Raw genomic sequence first — 19859 nt, 5'->3', positions numbered from 1 at the left:
CAGGAAGCGCTCCCCCGCTGCTCGGAGGGGGTTTGGGGGGACAGGGACCCCCGTTAAGCCGCGCTATAGCGGCGTTTTAGCAGGGGCACGCATGCCCCTGCTAGCTATGAGGTCTGAAGCGAGATCTATTCTCGCTTCAGACTCTCTTTAAATTGTTATTTACCAATATTGCTAGTAATATCGTTATTTAACATTGCGCCTAAATTAGCTCGCTAATTTTTCAAATGTATGCAGAGCTGAAAGGTGACATCATAAGGTAGACTTGTGACAAGCTTCCCACAGGAAATAATGCCAATCTCATTACAAGCTTCAGCTACTGGTTCCCTGTTCTAGCTCTACACACCAGAGCTAATGCACATTTACATTGTAGTTGATGTAGGTAGACTAAAGATACACTGGGATGCGAATGTTTGGGCAACTTTGTTAATCGTCATGATTTTCCTGTATAAATCGTTGATTGTTACGATAAAAAAGTCAGTTAAATATATCATATAGGAGACACACATAGTGATATTTGAGAAGTGAAATTAAGCTTATTGGATTTACAGAAAGTGTGCAATAATTGTTTAAAAAAAATTAGGCAGGTGCATAAATTTGTCATTTTATTGATTCCAAAACCTTTAGAACTAATTATTGTAACTCAAATTGGCTTGATAAGCTCAGTGACCCCTGGCCTACATACACAGGTAAATCCAGTTATGAGAAAGTGTATTTAAGGGGGTCAATTGTAAGTTTCCCTCCTCTTTTAATTTTCTCTGAAGAGTAGCAACATGGGGGTCTCAAAACCACTCTCAAATGACCTGGAGAAAAAGATTGTTCGCCATCATGGTTTAGATGAAGGATACAGAAAGCGGTCTCAGAGATTTCAGCTGTAGTGGTGCTCACCGCCAGGTCGTGATCACGCTTACGCGTGGATTCACGACCATTTTGACGCATTCCGCCTCGGACACGAAAATCCGTGAATAGATTTTCAACCACGAAAATCTGCTTCGGCTACGCGTGAATGCGGACAGAAATCCGCATTCACGCTCGTGAAACCCGGCGCTGAAGTCGTGGTTTGCGGAAATGCGTCAAACTATGCGGAAGTGACACATTGCAGGCCAATCAGAGTGCCCCAGCCAGGCCCTATCAACCAATCACAGGAGGGGAGCTATGCCCTCCCCTCCTGAATATAAAGTGGCGGCCATGATGGAAAAGCTCTGTCCTTGCTAGACTGTGGTACTGAGAGGATTATCTCTAGGCCATTGTTGTTTGAGCAAGTGCATTTATTGTGTTAAAAACAAAGCGGTTTTATTGCTAACACTGCTCCTATACTGTACACAGTTAGCTAGTCAGTGAGTGATTGCTGTAGTTAGTTGTAGCCAGTGTAGTGTAGTGGGAGTGTGGGAGTCTAGTGATTATTTAACTGTGTGTAGTGCAGGCAGGTTCAGTGCTGCAGTGTAGTCAGTGTAGTGGGAGTGGGGATTATCTGTGTGTAGTGCAGGCAGGCAGGTTAGTGCAGCTGCAGTGTTCACTTGCATATTCCAGTGACAGTTATACACTTGTACTATTTGCAGGCAGCCAGTCACACCGCCGGCGCTGCCACTCTCTGCCAGCGCTGTTCATTCATTCTGTCAGTGACCTTGTGCCGTGCCCAGTGCCCACTGCTCGCTCGCTGGCATATGAGCATCTCATTACACAGTGTGACATCCTTGTGTGCCCACTGCATCCTTCAGTGACCTAGTTGTATATCCAGTGCCCACTGCTGTGCCCACTGCATCCTTCAGTGACCTTGTACTGTGCCCACTGCATCCTTCAGTGACCTAGTTGTATATCCAGTGCCCACTGCTGTGCCCACTGCATCCTTCAGTGACCTTGTACTGTGCCCACTGCATCCTTCAGTGACCTAGTTGTATATCCAGTGCCCACTGCTGTGCCCACTGCATCCTTCAGTGACCTTGTACTGTGCCCACTGCATCCTTCAGTGACCTAGTTGTATATCCAGTGCCCACTGCTGTGCCCACTGCATCCTTCAGTGACCTTGTACTGTGCCCACTGCATCCTTCAGTGACCTGGGTTGTATATCCAGTGCCCACTGCTGTGCCCACTGCATCCTTCAGTGACCTTGTACTGTGCCCACTGCATCCTTCAGTGACCTAGTTGTATATCCAGTGCCCACTGCTGTGCCCACTGCATCCTTCAGTGACCTTGTACTGTGCCCACTGCATCCTTCAGTGACCTAGTTGTATATCCAGTGCCCACTGCTGTGCCCACTGCATCCTTCAGTGACCTTGTACTGTGCCCACTGCATCCTTCAGTGACCTAGTGGTATATCCAGTGTCCACTGCTGTGCCCACTGCATCCTTCAGTGACCTTGTACTGTGCCCACTGCATCCTTCAGTGACCTAGTTGTATATCCAGTGCCCACTGCTGTGCCCACTGCATCCTTCAGTGACCTTGTACTGTGCCCACTGCATAGTCCTTCTCCTGACTCAGTCGCTACCACTGCACTCTGCGTTCACACTGCCCGTGTCCACTGACAACTCTGCTGCGATGTCATTGCTAATTGCTGCAAAAAAAAACAAAAAAAAATTACAAAAACCTCTCTGGGGCCTTTTTGGCGTCAGCCACTCATCCTCCTCCAGCGGTACCTTCGCCGCCAAGTGCCATTGGAACTCGCCTTCACCTCTTTGACTGCTTAACGCGTATATCCCTTTCTAAAACCACTTATTACCAATTAATAGCCCCATTTAAAGTGTTGATTTCACTTTAAAATCCATTTTCTCTAGAAAAAAAAAATTTGGGGGAATTTTTTATGTTGAAGTTATGTTGCCCCTTATCACCTCGATAATCCATGCAATTTGGGGGATTGTAGCATGTATGGGGGCTTTGTTATTAACGTTAAAAGAAAATCCGCCTCCGGGCGGGAATCCACGCGTGATTACGCCATTCACGGCAGAAAATACGCGTGGTTGCGTGGACGCGGACGAAAATCCGCATGCGGCGGGGCCGAATGCGGATTTTTTTTTGCAACCACGCGGATTTCCGAATTCGTGGATGAGGCACATCCGAGCATCCCTGTTCAGCTGTCTGTTTCCACAGTTAGGAACATATTGAGCAAATGGAAGACCACAGATTAAGGCTCGAAGTGGTAGACCAAGAAAAATCTCCGATAGACAGAAGCAACAAATGGCGAGAACAGTCAGTCAACCCACAGACCAGCACCAAAGACCTACAACATCATCTTGCTGCAGATGGAGTTACTGTGCATCGTTCAACCATTCGGCGCATTTTACACAAGGAGATGCTGTCTGCGAGAGTGATGCAGAGGAAGCCTTTTCTCTGACCACTGCACAAACAGAGCCCCTTGAGGTATGCTAAAGCACATTTGGACAAGCCAGCTTCATTTTGGAATAAGGTGCTGTGGACTGATGAAACTAAAATTTAGTTATTTGGGCATAACTAGGGGTGTTATGCATGGAGGAAAAAAGAACACAGCATTCCAAGAAAAACACCTGCTATCTACAGTAAAATATGGTGGTGGTTCCATCATGCTGTGAAGCTGTGTGGCCAGTGCAGGGACTGGGAATCTTGTCAAAGTTGAGGGATGTATGGATTCCTCTCAGTATCAGCAGATTCTGGAGACCAATGTCCAGGAATCAGTGACAAAGCTGAAGCTGCACTGGGGCTGGATCTTTCAACAAGACAACGACCCTAAACACTGCTCAAAATCCACTAAGGCATTCATGCAGAGGAACATGTACAATGTTCTGGAATGGTCATCTCAGTCCCAAGACCTGAATATAATTGAAAATCTGTGGTTTGAGTTAAAGAGAGCTGCCCATGCTTGAAAGCCATCAAACCTTAACTAGAGATGTTTTGTAAAGAGGAATGGTTCAAAATACCTTCAACCAGATTCCAGACTCTCATTGGAACCTCATTGCACACTTTCTGTAAATCCAATAAACTTCATTTCACTTCTCAAATATCACTGTGTGTGTCTACTATATTCAACTGACATTTTTTTATCGTAACAACCAGCGATTTATACAGGAAAATCATGACGATTAACAAGGTTGTCCAAACGTTCGCATCCCACTGTACTATGGTAGCCAGCTAAACATAGCAAAGCACAGTCCCAAAATAGGACAAGATTTTAATATTTCAATCTAAACAATTAAATATTATTTTCTGCTGTTTGTGTCTTTGAATATTAATTACTTTTTTAATCTCCTCTGGAAACTGCTCATACAAAAAGAAGTCTAACAAGGAAAACAAAAATAGATAAAACTGTCCTTTTACCCATGCCGTCTAAAATCAGCATAATACCCTTTCATCTTTACTCCTGGAGAAATCTGTATCAATCCCTGAGCAGGACTGAGCTTTGCTTGCCATGCCCCGCCCTACTCATTAAGGTGAATAAGCAGCCTGTTATTAGCAAAAATCTTGGTGGCTTACTCCCTGCATGGGGGGAGGGGGGAGACTGAACACCTGGCCACTTACCCTGCTGAAGATATTCAGTGTACTGGCTGGCCCAGCTTTCACCTCTCCCTTATTTACCTTAGGTCCATAGGTAGCTACAGGTGCACCTTAGTACTAGGTAGTCAGAGCTATCCTCGGTATTAATTAGCTAGAGGTGCCTCCAAGTTTTGGGTAGCTAGAGGTTCCCCAGACTGAAGGGATATCTGGTCAGTGGAATGCCAATACCTGTGTGAGTAACCTCTCATTCACACTCCGCTCGGGACTCTGCATAGATAAAGCAGGAGGGAGGCACTAGGGGAGGGAAGTGAGACGCCTTTCCATCCTCAGGCGCCTGTAGACACGTGCCTACAGTGCCTATGGTAAATCCGGCCCTGGATAGACATATGTACCGTATGTACAGTTTCAAGCACACAAATACATACTGTATGCTTTGTTGCTTTTCTTTTTCGTTTACCTAAAAGAGTTAATATTCAGCTATGCAACTGGCAGTTTTTATATAGACCAGTTGGACTATAGCCTCCTTCACTGATAAGCTTACCTGGCAGAGAACTATATTTTAGCACTCAGAGATAAGGGACAGAATGTCTCAGTGAGCCGAGACAAAACAACTAAATCCATTTATTTCCTTTGAAACAATACCAGTTGCCTGGCACCCCTGCTGATCTTTTTGGCTGCAGTATTGTCTGAACCACATCAGAAACAAGCATGCAGCTAATCTTGTCAGATCTGACAATAATGTCAGAAAAACCTGATCTGCTGCATGCTCGTTCAGGGTCTATGGCTAAAATATTACGTAGCAGCAGAGGATCAGCAGGATAGCCATTCAACTGGTATTGTTTAAAAGGAAATAAATATGGCAGCCTTCGTATCCTTCTTGTTACAGTTGTCCTTTAAGTTTCAGTTTAATTCTGAAGCAGTCTAATAAAAGCAAATGATAACTGTACTTGGGAGTGGCTGCATTGGCCCTATTCCTTCTGCAGTTAGCTATGTCCCTTCCCATCTCCCCAGGCTTGTGATTCGTTACAAGGACTGTCCATAATGATTATGGACCAATAGCAAGGATTAGGGGGTAGAAAATACAAAGAAAAGCAGGACTAAGGACAAATGGTAGCATCCTGTTGCATTAAGAATACTCTGCAAAAATAATATATTGCCAATTAAAATGAATAAAGAAACATACATTGCCAGTTAAGCAGTCAGTCATGTGCCCAAGTTCTAAAAATATAAAGTCAACTTCCTTTGTCAGATGATGTTATGTTATGAGATGGTAGCTCCGGGACTTACTAAATAATTTCTAAGAAAGGAGCATTATTATAGGGAATAAGAAACGAACACTGGTATTAAGTATGGAATTTATTTAAGCTTAAGTGGGCCTTTTTGGAACTAATCTCCCCTTAATCCATCACACTGTTGCAATAAATATGGTTTGAAATGACAATGTGGATTTTGATCCAGTGTTCTATCGAACTGTCTGCAGTCTCTCATACGGTCCCAGCCAATAAAGTGGAAGAACCATCATAAATACTGTGTTTAAGTATAGAAAAAAAAAACTGATGTAGCCCACGTTTCCTTATACTTACATTTATGAAACTAACATTTAGCTCTTTTGCAGTGTATCCTCTCTGGAGATTGCGTCTGGCATAAACATCATAATCACGGACGATTCTAGTGATTATGTCCGACGTTGAAATACCTTCTGTCCTCTGTGTTGGTACAAACATGCCTGTCACAGAGAGGAAAGATAGCCAGTATCACAACGGGCAGGGCTTTCTTGGTTAAACAAGACACAATCACACTGAAGATCACAGTGGTTTTACTGGTTTTCCCTGAGCATATTTTACCATCAGACCTTCTTAAAATAAAGTTTAGCTACAAAATTGTAGTTTTCTCTGTAACCGCTCATCTTTAAAACCAACCTCATTTTTATAGTTACACTAAATACAATAATAAACAGTGCATTTAAATTATTATATGTAAATTTCTTTTTGCAGCACTAGATTTTTACTTACCTGGGGCTAATTTCAGCCCCCCGCAGGTTATCTGGTCCCTCATTGTCCCGCTCGTTATCAACGCTGTGTCACTGTCACTCCATGTGATGTCCCAGCCAATGGCACCTCCTCATTCACATGGTAATCCATGAACACCCCCTCATATCCACATGCTCAAAAATGATCACCCCTTCATTACCACAGCCCTCATAACTCACTACTTCCGCATCCGCGTGGTACTCTATGAACACCCTCTCATTACTACAGGCTCAGAAATTGGCACCCACTTATTACCACAGGCCTCACACATCATTACCTTACACCTCCCTACCTCCTCATTATTGTGGTACTCCATGAACACCCCCTCATTACCACAGGCCTCACACCTCATTACCTCCTCATTATCTTGGTACTCCATGAACACACCCTCATTACCACAAGCCTCACACCTCATTACCTCCTCATTATCTTGGTACTCACCCCCTCATTACCACAAGCTCAGAAACTGGCACCCTCTCAGTACCACAGGCTCAGAAATTGGCACCCTCTCAGTACCACAGGCTTCGAAACTGGCACCCCCTCATTACCAATTTACCACAAGCTCAGGAACTGGCACCCTCTCAGTACCACAGGCTCAAAAATTAGCATCCCATCATTACCACAGGCTCAGAAATTGGCACCCTCTATGATGGTTTTTGTGTTCAATAACCTTTTAAAATCTACTAAAGCTGTTATAAACATACCCTGGGCCATGCTCTGATTGGCCTACACACTCCTGTCAATCAATATCTTTGCATACATCCTTAGTAGCCAAACTCTGTGCAGTCTTAAATAGACCTTTAAAATGATGTATCTTTTTAAAAATAGCTGCTCTCATAAACAATTAAACTTGCACATGCTTAATGGGGTCCTTTGGGAACGTCTCAGCCAAGAATATAGCATGTGTACAGTTGTCTCATGATATCACTTAGAGATGCAGTACTCAGGCCATGCTCATCCAGGTTAGCCAACTAGCACTAAACCTGATGAAGTGAGCATATGTCTCTTGACAGATGTCGTTTTGTGCCCAGTAAAGTTTCTCATGACTTATATTGGCTGCTCATTACAGTAGGATAGTACTTTTACTTACACTCCTTTTTGAATATACCCTCCACCCCACCACATCCTTACCCCTTGCACATTAATATCCATATGAAGATATGCAGCTTTCATCACATAATGGTTTACTGCTATATGCTTTTTGTAAATGTTGTTCTTTGTAAACATGTCCACACAGGATCCTGCAGACAGTTGAAATACTATACATTTTATGCAGAACCTTTTAATACATTTTAACCTACTGAAAATCTTCCTAAATTTTGGGTGGAGTTGCAGCAAATTGGGGTTGCACCTAAAATATCCCCTTTTATTTGAAAAGGTTGATAATTTTGCATTCTGTATCCAGTAACAAAGAGTACGGTAATATTAATTTGATGACATATGGTTCTGCACCCATCATAGTGACCATAAATAGAACCACTTAAATGAACGAACAATCAGAACAATATATCAAACATCAAATCAGCACAGTTCAAATGGAAAACAGCAACTCACTCCAGTGACCACCCCCGATTTGATTTATTCTTACAGACAAGTGGGGGCAGTGCTTCAAATCAATCATATTGAGTCAAAATTGTCATATTTCTTCATTCAGTTGAAAATACTATTTAAATAGACTTTACATTTTAGATCAGTCCTTGTACGGCCAAGTAGGTGTATCACACAGGTTATTGAAGAAAAACAGACTACCAAGAAGCTGTTTACCTGCCTCCTTTATGTGTTTGTATACATCATCAGAGCCAGCTGATGAATATGGGATGTCATCATGAGCCACAAAATCAATCTACAGTAAAGAAATAATACATTAGTCTTCTAACAACACAACTTTCAAACAGCACCATTGTAAAACATCAATGATTAATATCCACTGCAGAGCACAAAACTCATTAAAGCTCATTGATTTCTGCCTTGTGAGCTTCATATGGCTGTATCTTCTTTCTACATCAGCTATGAGCCATACATATATTAGACCAGCTCTAAAATCATAATTAGGAGAGTATGAAAGGGAGTGCAGCTAAATTACCACCTGACATTTTGGAGGCTACCTGATACTCAAAATGTTAAACAAGCATGAAAGCACTTCTCTTATGGGACCAGAAGAAAGAATACTACAAATCCCCATAAGGCCTGGGACCCACTAGAGCACTTTCAGCAGCGATTTAGGCTTTCTACGAATCTCCGTTGATTCCAGAAAGTGCTTCACTGCTGAAAGTGAATGGCCATGATCATGTAGGAATGATTGCGATTGGCCACAATCACACATGAGCGATTTTGCCCAAATCGCAATCACCCTGCATGCAGCATGTTTGGAACGATTTCATAAGGAAACGCAGGGCCCAAAATCACTTTTCCTGATATTGCTCTGTTTTTAAGTGATAAAATTGCTCTTAAAAGTGGTAGTGTTTTTTAAAGCATTTTGCAATTGTAAGTGGGTCCCATGCCTAAGGGCATACTGAATAACAGAGGATGAAAGATCTTGGGTTAGTAACCTGGTTTAAGAGGTTGATAAGAGTCAAATATATTTTGGGAGAGCAGGAGCCAGACTCATAGGAAATCCAGTATTCTGGAATGAGAACAGATGTATCCTGGTAAATGTACACTATAGTTTTTTTTGGATACAAGCTGTCCTGTCATTGCCAACAACATCTACACTAATTAGGCAAATGTTCATGTGGGAGGTAGCTGGTAACAGGAAGCTAATGCAGGGCATAACCCCTTTCATCAAATATTCTGAACTAATCCAAAGGCTTTGGGGGGCGTTTCTAAAGACATTTAATGATGGAAGTTGGCACAGGAGACCGTTCTAGAAGATGGAGGACTGTGAGGTGCCTCTCTTCCACTGGCTGATATCTATTGGCTTGGAGTCTGCAGAGGACCACCAAGGCTGAGAAGTGCATGGAAAGTCTTCATTGTCTATTCCACAAATCAAGGTAAAATGGAAGTTGAAAAGGATAAATAATCTTGTGGTGACCTCTAATGATCCAATCCTTTTCATCTAGTCTTACCATTTCTATGTAATATTATGGACTGCCTAAATTATCCATTCAATTTATTAACTCAAATCTACTTCATAGATTTGTTAAAATCGGATGAAAAATATTGGATCATTAGTGGTCACCTTTACATTGGGGGTCCCAAATTACGGGGTACCCCACAACCAAAAAAGTTGAAAAGGATTAGTAAACTTACATAAGGGGTCCTTACATAAGGGGTCCCTAGCACTTTATGTAAAAGCCCAATAAAGGGACATGGTTAAAGGGTTGAAGTAAAAACAGTGCCATCAGACAGCACCATTTTTACTTCAACCTTTTAACCTTGTACCTTGATTGGGCTTTTACATAAATCGCTAGGGACCCCCTATGTAAGTTTACTTATCTTATTCAACTTATGTTTTGTGGAGCTAATAAACATACTATAGTTAGATCCTTTATCCATCAATTTATTTTACATGATTTAACCAATTTATTTATTATTATTTATGTATTTATTGTATTTATAAAGCGCGAACATATTACGCAGCGCTGGACATTAGTTTAGGTTACAGACAATATTTAGGGGTGACATACAGCAAAATGACAATACAGGAATACAAGAAAGACCATGTGACGGACGAGCCGTCAGTGCGCAGAAAATGCAGCCGCAATCGACTTCCTGCCTCGGTTGTCGTTGCGCTGCCCCAATCAGAATCTCATGTCTGTGGACACCAGGCAGTCCAGCCTGGGGGGACTCTGCTGTCTTCAGGGGAGTAGTTAGTAGAGTTCTTTTCATGAAGCCTGTGCCCTGTGACTTGCTAATGAAGCCAGAGGGGTAACACTCAGATGTTAATTAACAAACCAGGAGTCTTTTCAGAGCCAAGGAAGCTAATCCCAGCAGGGGGGCAGACTTAGCGGAACCATTCAGCCAGGATAGGGAAACATAGAGTTATGATCTTTATGCATGTTTTAGAAGTACCATACATCGGAGAGCTGTGGGAGTTATATCATTCTGCTGGTCCGGATCTTGTGAATATTTTGATATTAAATTGGGGCCACTGGCAGAATCAGAACTCGGGGAATTCCACCGTTTTTTAGCCGGGCATGCAAACATGCCCAAGTTTGGTATCATATGAACGGCGCTAGTCTGAGAAATATGAATATGTGATGGTCATGTGTGTACGGAAAGCGGAAGCCGAGATATGACCAAAGTCATATTTGATGGGCATAGAGCACCTAGCCAGGGAGCTCACCGCCCCTGTCCAACCCCTTGGCTGTACTTGAGGCTCCACCCAAAGATGGGCATTGTTCAAAAGTGGTTGCAAGGGACTCCGCCGGGAGTCCTCCCATTCCATCCATATGAGAACATCCTGCTGCCAGCTCAGAGGACATAGGGCTGGTGGCCATTTTGCTGAACTTTGAATGAAGCTCTGAAACAAAGGACACGTGCTGGCGGCCATCTTGATTGGCCATCTCTTCTGTAACCTGGAACAAAGAATTCTGCTGAACTTTGATTGAAACCAAGAACTTTATGATTTTCCCACAAAAGGACATATTTCCACAAACCATAAGTATTTTCTCCCTTTTTATTTCATACTGGCTATTACTGTTTTAATAATTGTTGATTTTAATAATTGTCTGTATATATTAATTGTTTATATTGCTGTGAATAAAGGACTTCATCCAAGTCATTCACTGTTCCGCTACCCTGCTTATCAGCACACACAGAACTGATCCCGGGTCTCTGAAGATACGCTACTGTTTGTTTGTTGTTGGCTAGACAGAATACCGTGTGTTTAACCGTTTCATTCGCAGGACTAGTCAGTCAGTAAATCGGGTCCACTGGCCCATACCAGTGGTGGTGGCAGATACCGTGGAATCGTGTGTACGTTGTAATTACCCGTGTCTCACAGGCTCCCTTCTGAGTTGTCTGCGGCTAATTCTTAACGGTTCCTGCGCATTGACTGCGACCAGAGTTCGCACGATCCGTGCGCTGGCACCGTTTAGAAGGCTAAGTGCGGTCAGCCACTAGGGCTCCTGTGACAGTGTTAGGCAGCGGTTGGGACCTGTGTTGTGCTGAAAGTATCTAAGATAGCGCTAGCGCTATCAAGAAATGAACTAATTCATTGGTGTAGCTGGAAGGCAATATATTTTTTATATATACAGAGAGACTGTGTAGCCAGTACCCCTCCCCAAAAGTTTTATTTTATTTGGCATGGAAATGTCCGGGAACTACAAGAAAATGTGCCTGGCGGACCTGCAAAATCTTTGCCAAGAGAGAGGCATTGATGTCGGCCGCAAGACACAACGGGACCTGGTAACGGAATTGTTTCAATGGGATACCCAGCAACTGCGGGAGCCGGGAGTGTCCGCTGAAGTGGATACCAGCCCATCTGACAATCCAGGGGAACCAGAGACTGAGACTCCTGACCGTACAGAGGTTGTGCATCCTGAGGGCCCTGCATCAACAGTTACGCAGGAGAATGTCAGTGTGGACCCCAACCCCAGAGTTTCTGAAAATACTCGCCCGGAACTGGCCAGTACTGGACTGTCCATAGGTGCTGACCCGGTAATGCAGCAGGCATTACGAAAGTCGAAAGCTGATGGAAACTGACCTGGACAAGTACCTGCAGTACATGCGTGAGGAGCGCCAATCTGCAGAATGCACAGCTGCTGCTGCTGCTGCTGCTGAACGCCACGCAGAGAGGGGTGCCGCTGAGCGAGAACGGGAGCGCCAACGACAGCATGAGCTAAACATGGCAAAAGTGCAACAGGCCAGCCGGAGTTCACCGCCCAGCCTCCCTGCTGAAGGAGCTGCACCACCCGTAAGTGCAAAATTTAAATTTGCTAATATTGAAAAAGACACAGACATTGACTTGTTTTTGCGGTCTTTTGAAAAAGCATGCCGTCAGTATCGTCTGTCCCAAGACCAGTGGGCCAGACATCTGACACCTTTGCTGCGCTACAAAGCGCTGGATGCCTTCGCAGAATTGCCTGCGGAGAAGGATAATGATTATGCTGCTATAAAAGACGCTATCATTACTAAGTACCAGCTGACGCCAGAAGCCTATCGGAAAAAGTTCAGGGCCTGGCAGAAAAAGTCTTCTGATTCGTACCGAGATGTGGTCAGCAGCTTGCTCACCACACTCCGCCAGTGGACTCTAGGCCTCACCAAGGGGTCTTATGGCGTCCTGGAGGACTTGATAGTCCTCGAACAATTTCTGAACATTTGCCCTGCTGATGTACGACAGTTTGTGTTAGAACGCAGGCCGGCTTCAGCCACTGTCGCTGCGGACCTTGCTGAGACTTTTGCAACTACCCGGGTGGCTGATACCCGCAGAACTGCCCCATCCAGCTGGAGAGGACGTCAGCCCAATACCTCGGCAGACTCTCCTGCCCCTGTGAGCCGTCAGCCACAGAGGCCATCCAGCACAGCTTCTGCACCCAGGGCTGCAGCCCCTGGAGAGGTCACCTGTCACTACTGCCGCCAGCCCGGACACATGAAATTCGACTGTCCGGAGCGGAGACAGACACCACCAGCACCTGGATCATCTGCATCACCTGTACCTCACCCACAGCAGAGGCAACCCGCCAGCGAACCACAGCCTGGATCATCAGATTTTGTCCTGTTTGCCCGCGAAAAGGAAATCCGCGACCGAACCGACCAGCAGCAACTTGTTAGAGTGAACGGCAAAGTTGTCACCGGATTTCGAGACACCGGAGCTGACATCACGTTAGTTCACTCACACCTTGTGCCAAAGGAGAGCATCAGCTCCAGCCGATCCCTTGCCCTTACTGGAGTGGAGGGCACCCTTTTTCACATAGCCCACGCGAGAGTGAAGCTGGATTGGGGAGGAGGGGTCCACGAAAGGGTTGTTGGGGTTATGAAGGATCTCCCAGTCCCTGTGTTGCTGGGGACTGATTTGGGCAAGCTTGTGTCCTACTATGAACCTGCCCCGACCGCCTTGTCGCTCACGGAAGAAGACGGACTTTCCACCCACCACCAGGTACTTTATACACTTGGGGGAGCACCAGGGGGAGGTGGGTTGAATGTGCCCAGTTCAAGGGTACCAGGTTCAATAGTGCCTGCTTCAAAGGCACCTGAGTTTGATGTACAGACTGTCTGTTGTGATGATGCTGTAACTGTACCTGAGTTTACTGTACAACCTGTCTGTAATGAAAAAATGTCTATACCTGTCAATGTCATTACTGCATGCAATGATGATTTGAGTAATGTCCGTCTGTGCCATTCTGACAGTGTACCTGTGCTAGCAGTACCGCGCAGCTGCACTGCTCAGAACCCGAGCTCAGAACAGGTGGAGGGGGTTCCGGCCTCCTCCCCCCTCCTCTGACCGCAGGGATGAGACCTTTCAGCCGCTGGCCTCGTGTGACATGAGCCAGTTGGCTGAAACTGACAGCGCCGTATTCTCAGCCGCACTACAAAGTGACCCAAGCCTGGAGGTGCTCAGGCAGCAAGCCGCTGAGCCCCTCGCAGACGGGGCCGCTTTCAAAGTGTACTGGGAAGGTGGGAGACTGTACAGTGAGTCTGTACAGCCCCCTACAGGTAGATCCCACGCGAATACCAAATGGCTTGTGGTCCCGAGTGCGTTCAGGGGACATGTGCTGAAATCCGCACATGGTAATCCTCTGACAGGGCACTCCGGGGTCCGCAAGACACTTGCCGGTATTCGGAAACAGTTTTATTGGCCCCGGATGAACAGGGATGTAGCAAACTACTGCGGAGCATGTGCCGTCTGTCAGGAGCTGGGAAGGTCCAGGGATTCCCGCGGGGTTCCCTTAGGTCCACAGCCACTTAGCAGGGGAACCCTGCGTGGGCTGGCTGTTGACCTAACCAACCCACTGCCCGTTGTCAGCAGTCCCGGCAGACACCACGTCCGACTGCAGTGGCGCAAACGCCCTGTCCAGAACGGTCCATGTCGGGTTAACCCTGAGGGTAGCGGAAAGCGACCTGTCCAGGTGAACAGAGCCGCAGGCGCCAATGGGTTTCCCCGCCGTCCCGGCAGCCGACACCAACACGCTGATGGGCTGTCCCGGTGTCAGGGGGAACTAGACCCAACAGCGCCAATGGCTGCTACGGAGGATGTCTTGGTGACAACCCCCTACACAGCATCAGAAAGGGGAGGTGTGACGGACGAGCCGTCAGTGCGCAGAAAATGCAGCCGCAATCGACTTCCTGCCTCGGTTGTCGTTGCGCTGCCCCAATCAGAATCTCATGTCTGTGGACACCAGGCAGTCCAGCCTGGGGGGACTCTGCTGTCTTCAGGGGAGTAGTTAGCAGAGTTCTTTTCATGAAGCCTGTGCCCTGTGACTTGCTAATGAAGCCAGAGGGGTAACACTCAGATGTTAATTAACAAACCAGGAGTCTTTTCAGAGCCAAGGAAGCTAATCCCAGCAGGGGGGCAGACTTAGCGGAACCATTCAGCCAGGATAGGGAAACAGAGTTATGATCTTTATGCATGTTTTAGAAGTACCATACATCGGAGAGCTGTGGGAGTTATATCATTCTGCTGGTCCGGATCTTGTGAGTATTTTGATATTAAATTGGGGCCACTGGCAGAATCAGAACTCGGGGAATTCCACCGTTTTTTAGCCGGGCATGCAAACATGCCCAAGTTTGGTATCATATGAACGGCGCTAGTCTGAGAAATATGAATATGTGATGGTCATGTGTGTACGGAAAGCGGAAGCCGAGATATGACCAAAGTCATATTTGATGGGCATAGAGCACCTAGCCAGGGAGCTCACCGCCCCTGTCCAACCCCTTGGCTGTACTTGAGGCTCCACCCAAAGATGGGCATTGTTCAAAAGTGGTTGCAAGGGACTCCGCAGGGAGTCCTCCCATTCCATCCATATGAGAACATCCTGCTGCCAGCTCAGAGGACATAGGGCTGGTGGCCATTTTGCTGAACTTTGAATGAAGCTCTGAAACAAAGGACACATGTGCTGGCGGCCATCTTGATTGGCCATCTCTTCTGTAACCTGGAACAAAGAATTCTGCTGAACTTTGATTGAAACCAAGAACTTTATGATTTTCCCACAAAAGGACATATTTCCACAAACCATAAGTATTTTCTCCCTTTTTATTTCATACTGGCTATTACTGTTTTAATAATTGTTGATTTTAATAATTGTCTGTATATATTAATTATTTATATTGCTGTGAATAAAGGACTTCCTCCAAGTCATTCACTGTTCCGCTACCCTGCTTATCAGCACACACAGAACTGATCCCGGGTCTCTGAAGATACGCTACTGTTTGTTTGTTGTTGGCTAGACAGAATACCGTGTGTTTAACCGTTTCATTCGCAGGACTAGTCAGTCAGTAAATCGGGTCCACTGGCCCATACCAGTGGTGGTGGCAGATACCGTGGAATCGTGTGTACGTTGTAATTACCCGTGTCTCACAGGCTCCCTTCTGAGTTGTCTGCGGCTAATTCTTAACGGTTCCTGCGCATTGACTGCGACCAGAGTTCGCACGATCCGTGCGCTAGCACCGTTTAGAAGGCTAAGTGCGGTCAGCCACTAGGGCTCCTGTGACAGACCAGATCACACAGTACAGTATGAGTACAAGGTAATGCTTAGTCAGTCACTGGATGAGAGCATGGAGATTGGGCAAGTTAGGTTCACTCAGATGCATAGCATGGGTTCACAGTAATGGAGGTGCATGATCAGGTAGGACACAAAAGGAGGAGGACCCTGCCCAAAGGCTTACAATCTAGAGGGAGAGGTAAGGACACGAAAGGTAGGGGACCAGAGTTCAGCTGTGGGTTTAGAGCACTTGTGAGGGGTAGTAGGCCAGAGTAAAAAGGTGAGTTTTGAGCGCTTTCTTGAAGATGTTGAAGGAGGGGGCTGCCCTAATGGGTGGAGGTAGGGAGTTCCATAGTGTTGGAGCAGCTCTTGAGAAGTCCTGGAGGCGTGCATGGGACTGGGTGATGCGGGGGGCGGTTAGGCGAAGTTCATTGGAAGAGCGGAGTGAGCGGCTAGGTGTGCACCTCTGAGTAAGATCGGAAATGTAGGTTGGACAGGTTTTGTGGACAGATTTGTAGGTCAGACACAGTATCTTGAATCTTATTCTGGACTGGATAGGAAGCCAGTGGAGGGATTCAAGGAGGGGATCAGCCATGGTGGAGCGATGGGAGCAGTGGATAATTCTGGCTGCCGCATTCATGATAGACTGGAGTGGGGCTGTTCGGGTCATAGGGAGACCAGACAGCAGGGCATTGCAGGGCATCTGGTAGTTGTCTCGATGCACTAATGTAGAGAGCACATGCACCTGATGACTGTGGTTACTCCAAATTACAGATACTGTACAATTGAATAGAGGACCCTTATGCTTGAACTTGATCTGCTATGATTGGGCTGTCCAGCATATGCACATATACCAATTTATAATCTGGGTTGTCAGAAGCTGGTAAGCCTTTTCAATTTCCATTGCTGACACTTTATTTACTGCCTGAACTTCTGGAAGATCTTTTTCATGGACCTGCACTGAATCTATTCTGGCTATATGTGACTTGGGACTTCTCTTACATTCAGCAGCAGCTGTTTGCTAGTTGTTTTGGACTTTTGGTGCTGATTTTTAATCTATAATGTGCTATTGCCATGGGGGACCAAAACGGTTTTGAAATATCTCCAAGCCTATTGTATACTGTAGAGATCAATGACTGAGTATATTTATCTATATACAGTATATACATATAAGCAGGTCTCATGTATTTCATGTTCATACAAACCAACTGACTCCTGATTATTTTTAAGCTTCAGTCAAGCATAGGGTTAGATGGAGATTCAGCACAGCAAAGTCATTTCTCGTGATCATAGAAACAGTTTTTTTTTCCTTTGTTGGCCTAACTGGGCTGGAGTGAGAAAGCGTAGTATCTGCTAGCAGGTTATGATGATCAGGGTGGGTGAGAGTAGAAGATCATTAGTAGAGTACAGGTTGCATTTAGAGTGGATTCTAGAAATTACACTACAAAGGAAGGGGGGGGGGGGGGGGAACAGGTTGAAAAGAGGTTTGTACACAACAAGTGTTAGAACTGCAGTGTGTGATTGGCAATCAGTGGAAGAACTGACGAGAGGAGCAGCATTTAATAAGAGAGGATGGATGGTAGACAAGTCCTACACTGGCGTTCAGAATAGACAGGAGTGGTGCCAACTGATTTATTGACAGGTCACAGAAGAGGGGTTTGTTGCAGTTGATGATTTCTAGACAGGCCATGCCATAGTAAATCAGACTCAATGGCCCTTATCCAATTAGCTTTTCTTCTGAGCTTTCTCATAAGAAATGTTTTCACACTTTGGGCTTGATTCACTAAACTGTGATAACTCATATCACGCCGTTTTCACATGAAAACCGTGCACATGCGCACGCAAATTTGCGATAGTGCGCAAACGCGAAAGCGCGCACGAAAACGGCTGTGATATGTGTTATCACGGTTTAGTGAGTCAAGCCCTTTATCATTAAAATCCATTTAAGCCCCCAGGAAGCAAAACAGATTTAAAATAAGTTTGATATTAGTTTATTACCTGCACTTTTTCAATTGATAGGTAAACTGAATCTAGACCATGGTGTTAATTATATTATTGCATTTTTTGTCAAATTTGGCATTAAAAACCACAATATCATTTTGACTCATCAAACACGTACCAAAACCCAAACCACCCAAAAAAAAAGACAAAGGATGTGAGTGTAGAAGATTTTCACTTAAGATTCAATTTAACCATTGCTATGTACTAATGTGAAGATGAAATCAGTTCTGTTTAGGTCCCTTTCACACTTACAGCATCGATGAGACACATGGGCCCATATGCAATTCACTTTTTCTCCTGAGTTATCAACTAGGAGATCATTTTCATATTCTCTTTAAAATAACTTAAGTATTTTGAAATTGAAATAAGAACCCAAAAGTTGGTGAAAAATTACTATCATAAAAAGTTTGAGTATTTTCTTGCTTACTGGTGGTTTAACCACTTGAGGACCCCCTTAGTGACCAGGCTATTTTTTTACAATTTAGGCCACAGCAGCTTTAAGGCCTCACTGCAGGGCCGTACAACCTAGCACATAAGTGATTTTTAAATAAATGTTCCCCTTTTTTATTTATTTACCGCCCCTCCCTCCAATCACAGCGATCGGCTGTCATAGGCATAAGCTTATGACAGCCGATTGCTCTTGTGCCTCCCAGGGGACAGCCGTGTCACACGGCTGTCCCCAGTACAGCTCTGCCATAGATCACAGCGCTGTACAGTGTAAATAGATGGCGGTTTCGGCATCTAACAGTCTCCCAGCAGCAATCACCGCTGAGAGACTGATCAAGCAGAGATGTGCGCACATTGGCGCATGCGATCTCCTGCAAAACCCCACCCCAGGACTTCACGCCAATTGGGGTTGAGCGGTCCTGGGGCTGCCACCGCATCCATGCCAATTGGCGTGGAGCAGTCAGCTAGCAGTTAAAAGGCATTTAATGACAAGTTTTGATAATATCACCTAGGAGAAAACTCAGGGAAAAAGTGAATTGCATATGGGCCATGGTGCGATGCGGCACAAGTAGATAAATCGACACTAGGTCGCTGCAAACTCTGCAGTGCATTGCCGCATTATCCGTGCCCATCGCACACACTCTGATGAAGCATGCACTGGGGCGGACGTAACGCTCAAGTTGGCAGGGTAAAGTCCTGCAGGCCTGTGAGTGTCTCCTGTGGCAGGGGGTCTGGTGATTGGTAGCGGCAGCAGCTCCCCGGCATGTTCACTACGACTGGGTAGAGTAGCTGCCAGAAGAGCATCATAACCTCCCGGTAGTCTGTAAGTGTGTAAGTGGTACAGGCTGGAAGACTGGTTAACCTGGTAGAGGCGAACAGCCATACAGGGAACTGAAGCCATATCATTAAGCCTCCCACATCGGATACTGGTGATGCTGTCTGGGACTACTTCTGCTTACTTGCAAACCTCCACTAATTACATCGGTGAGCTGCCTATTGCTTTCCTCCCTACCCTCTCTGAAGACGATGAATGGTACCAGTAGCAGATTAGGTGAATGTGATTACTCCACATTGGGTTAACTTTTAATTAATTTTCATTGGTTGGTCTGCTATGCATGTTATTTCCAATAAAGCTGTTTTCTGCTTTTGGATATAGCTTGAGTGGTGGCACTTATTTAGATCATACTGCACTGATTATGCAGCAATGCAAGTTCATGGCCACGCATGGCGATACGGTAAGCAATTGCGGTAGCAGCGCGGCGCGACGGTAAACTAGTAATGCACTTCCTGTCCAGCAGGGAGTACATCACTGTGCGGGGGGCGGCACTACACATATTACCCT

General features: G+C 45.5%; 1 protein-coding gene across 5 annotated transcripts in view; it reads right to left on the bottom strand.

The window, feature by feature from the left end:
- PCYT1B (phosphate cytidylyltransferase 1B, choline) overlaps positions 1–19859 on the bottom strand; it is a 155056-nt gene that overhangs the window by 8484 nt on the left and 126713 nt on the right. For all 5 annotated transcript variants that reach the window (XM_068269961.1, XM_068269964.1, XM_068269960.1 and 2 more), the window contains 2 exons: positions 8253–8331; positions 6042–6184 (listed from right to left, as the gene is read on the bottom strand). In XM_068269961.1, the coding sequence (XP_068126062.1) occupies positions 6042–6184; positions 8253–8331 (222 nt within the window). The remainder of the gene's footprint in view (positions 1–6041; positions 6185–8252; positions 8332–19859) is intronic.

Source organism: Hyperolius riggenbachi, chromosome 2 (assembly GCF_040937935.1).
Source record: "Hyperolius riggenbachi isolate aHypRig1 chromosome 2, aHypRig1.pri, whole genome shotgun sequence".
Taxonomy (NCBI): domain Eukaryota; kingdom Metazoa; phylum Chordata; class Amphibia; order Anura; family Hyperoliidae; genus Hyperolius; species Hyperolius riggenbachi.
Note: the sequence above shows the minus strand (reverse complement) of the source record. Positions and strands in the feature narration are given on the sequence as shown.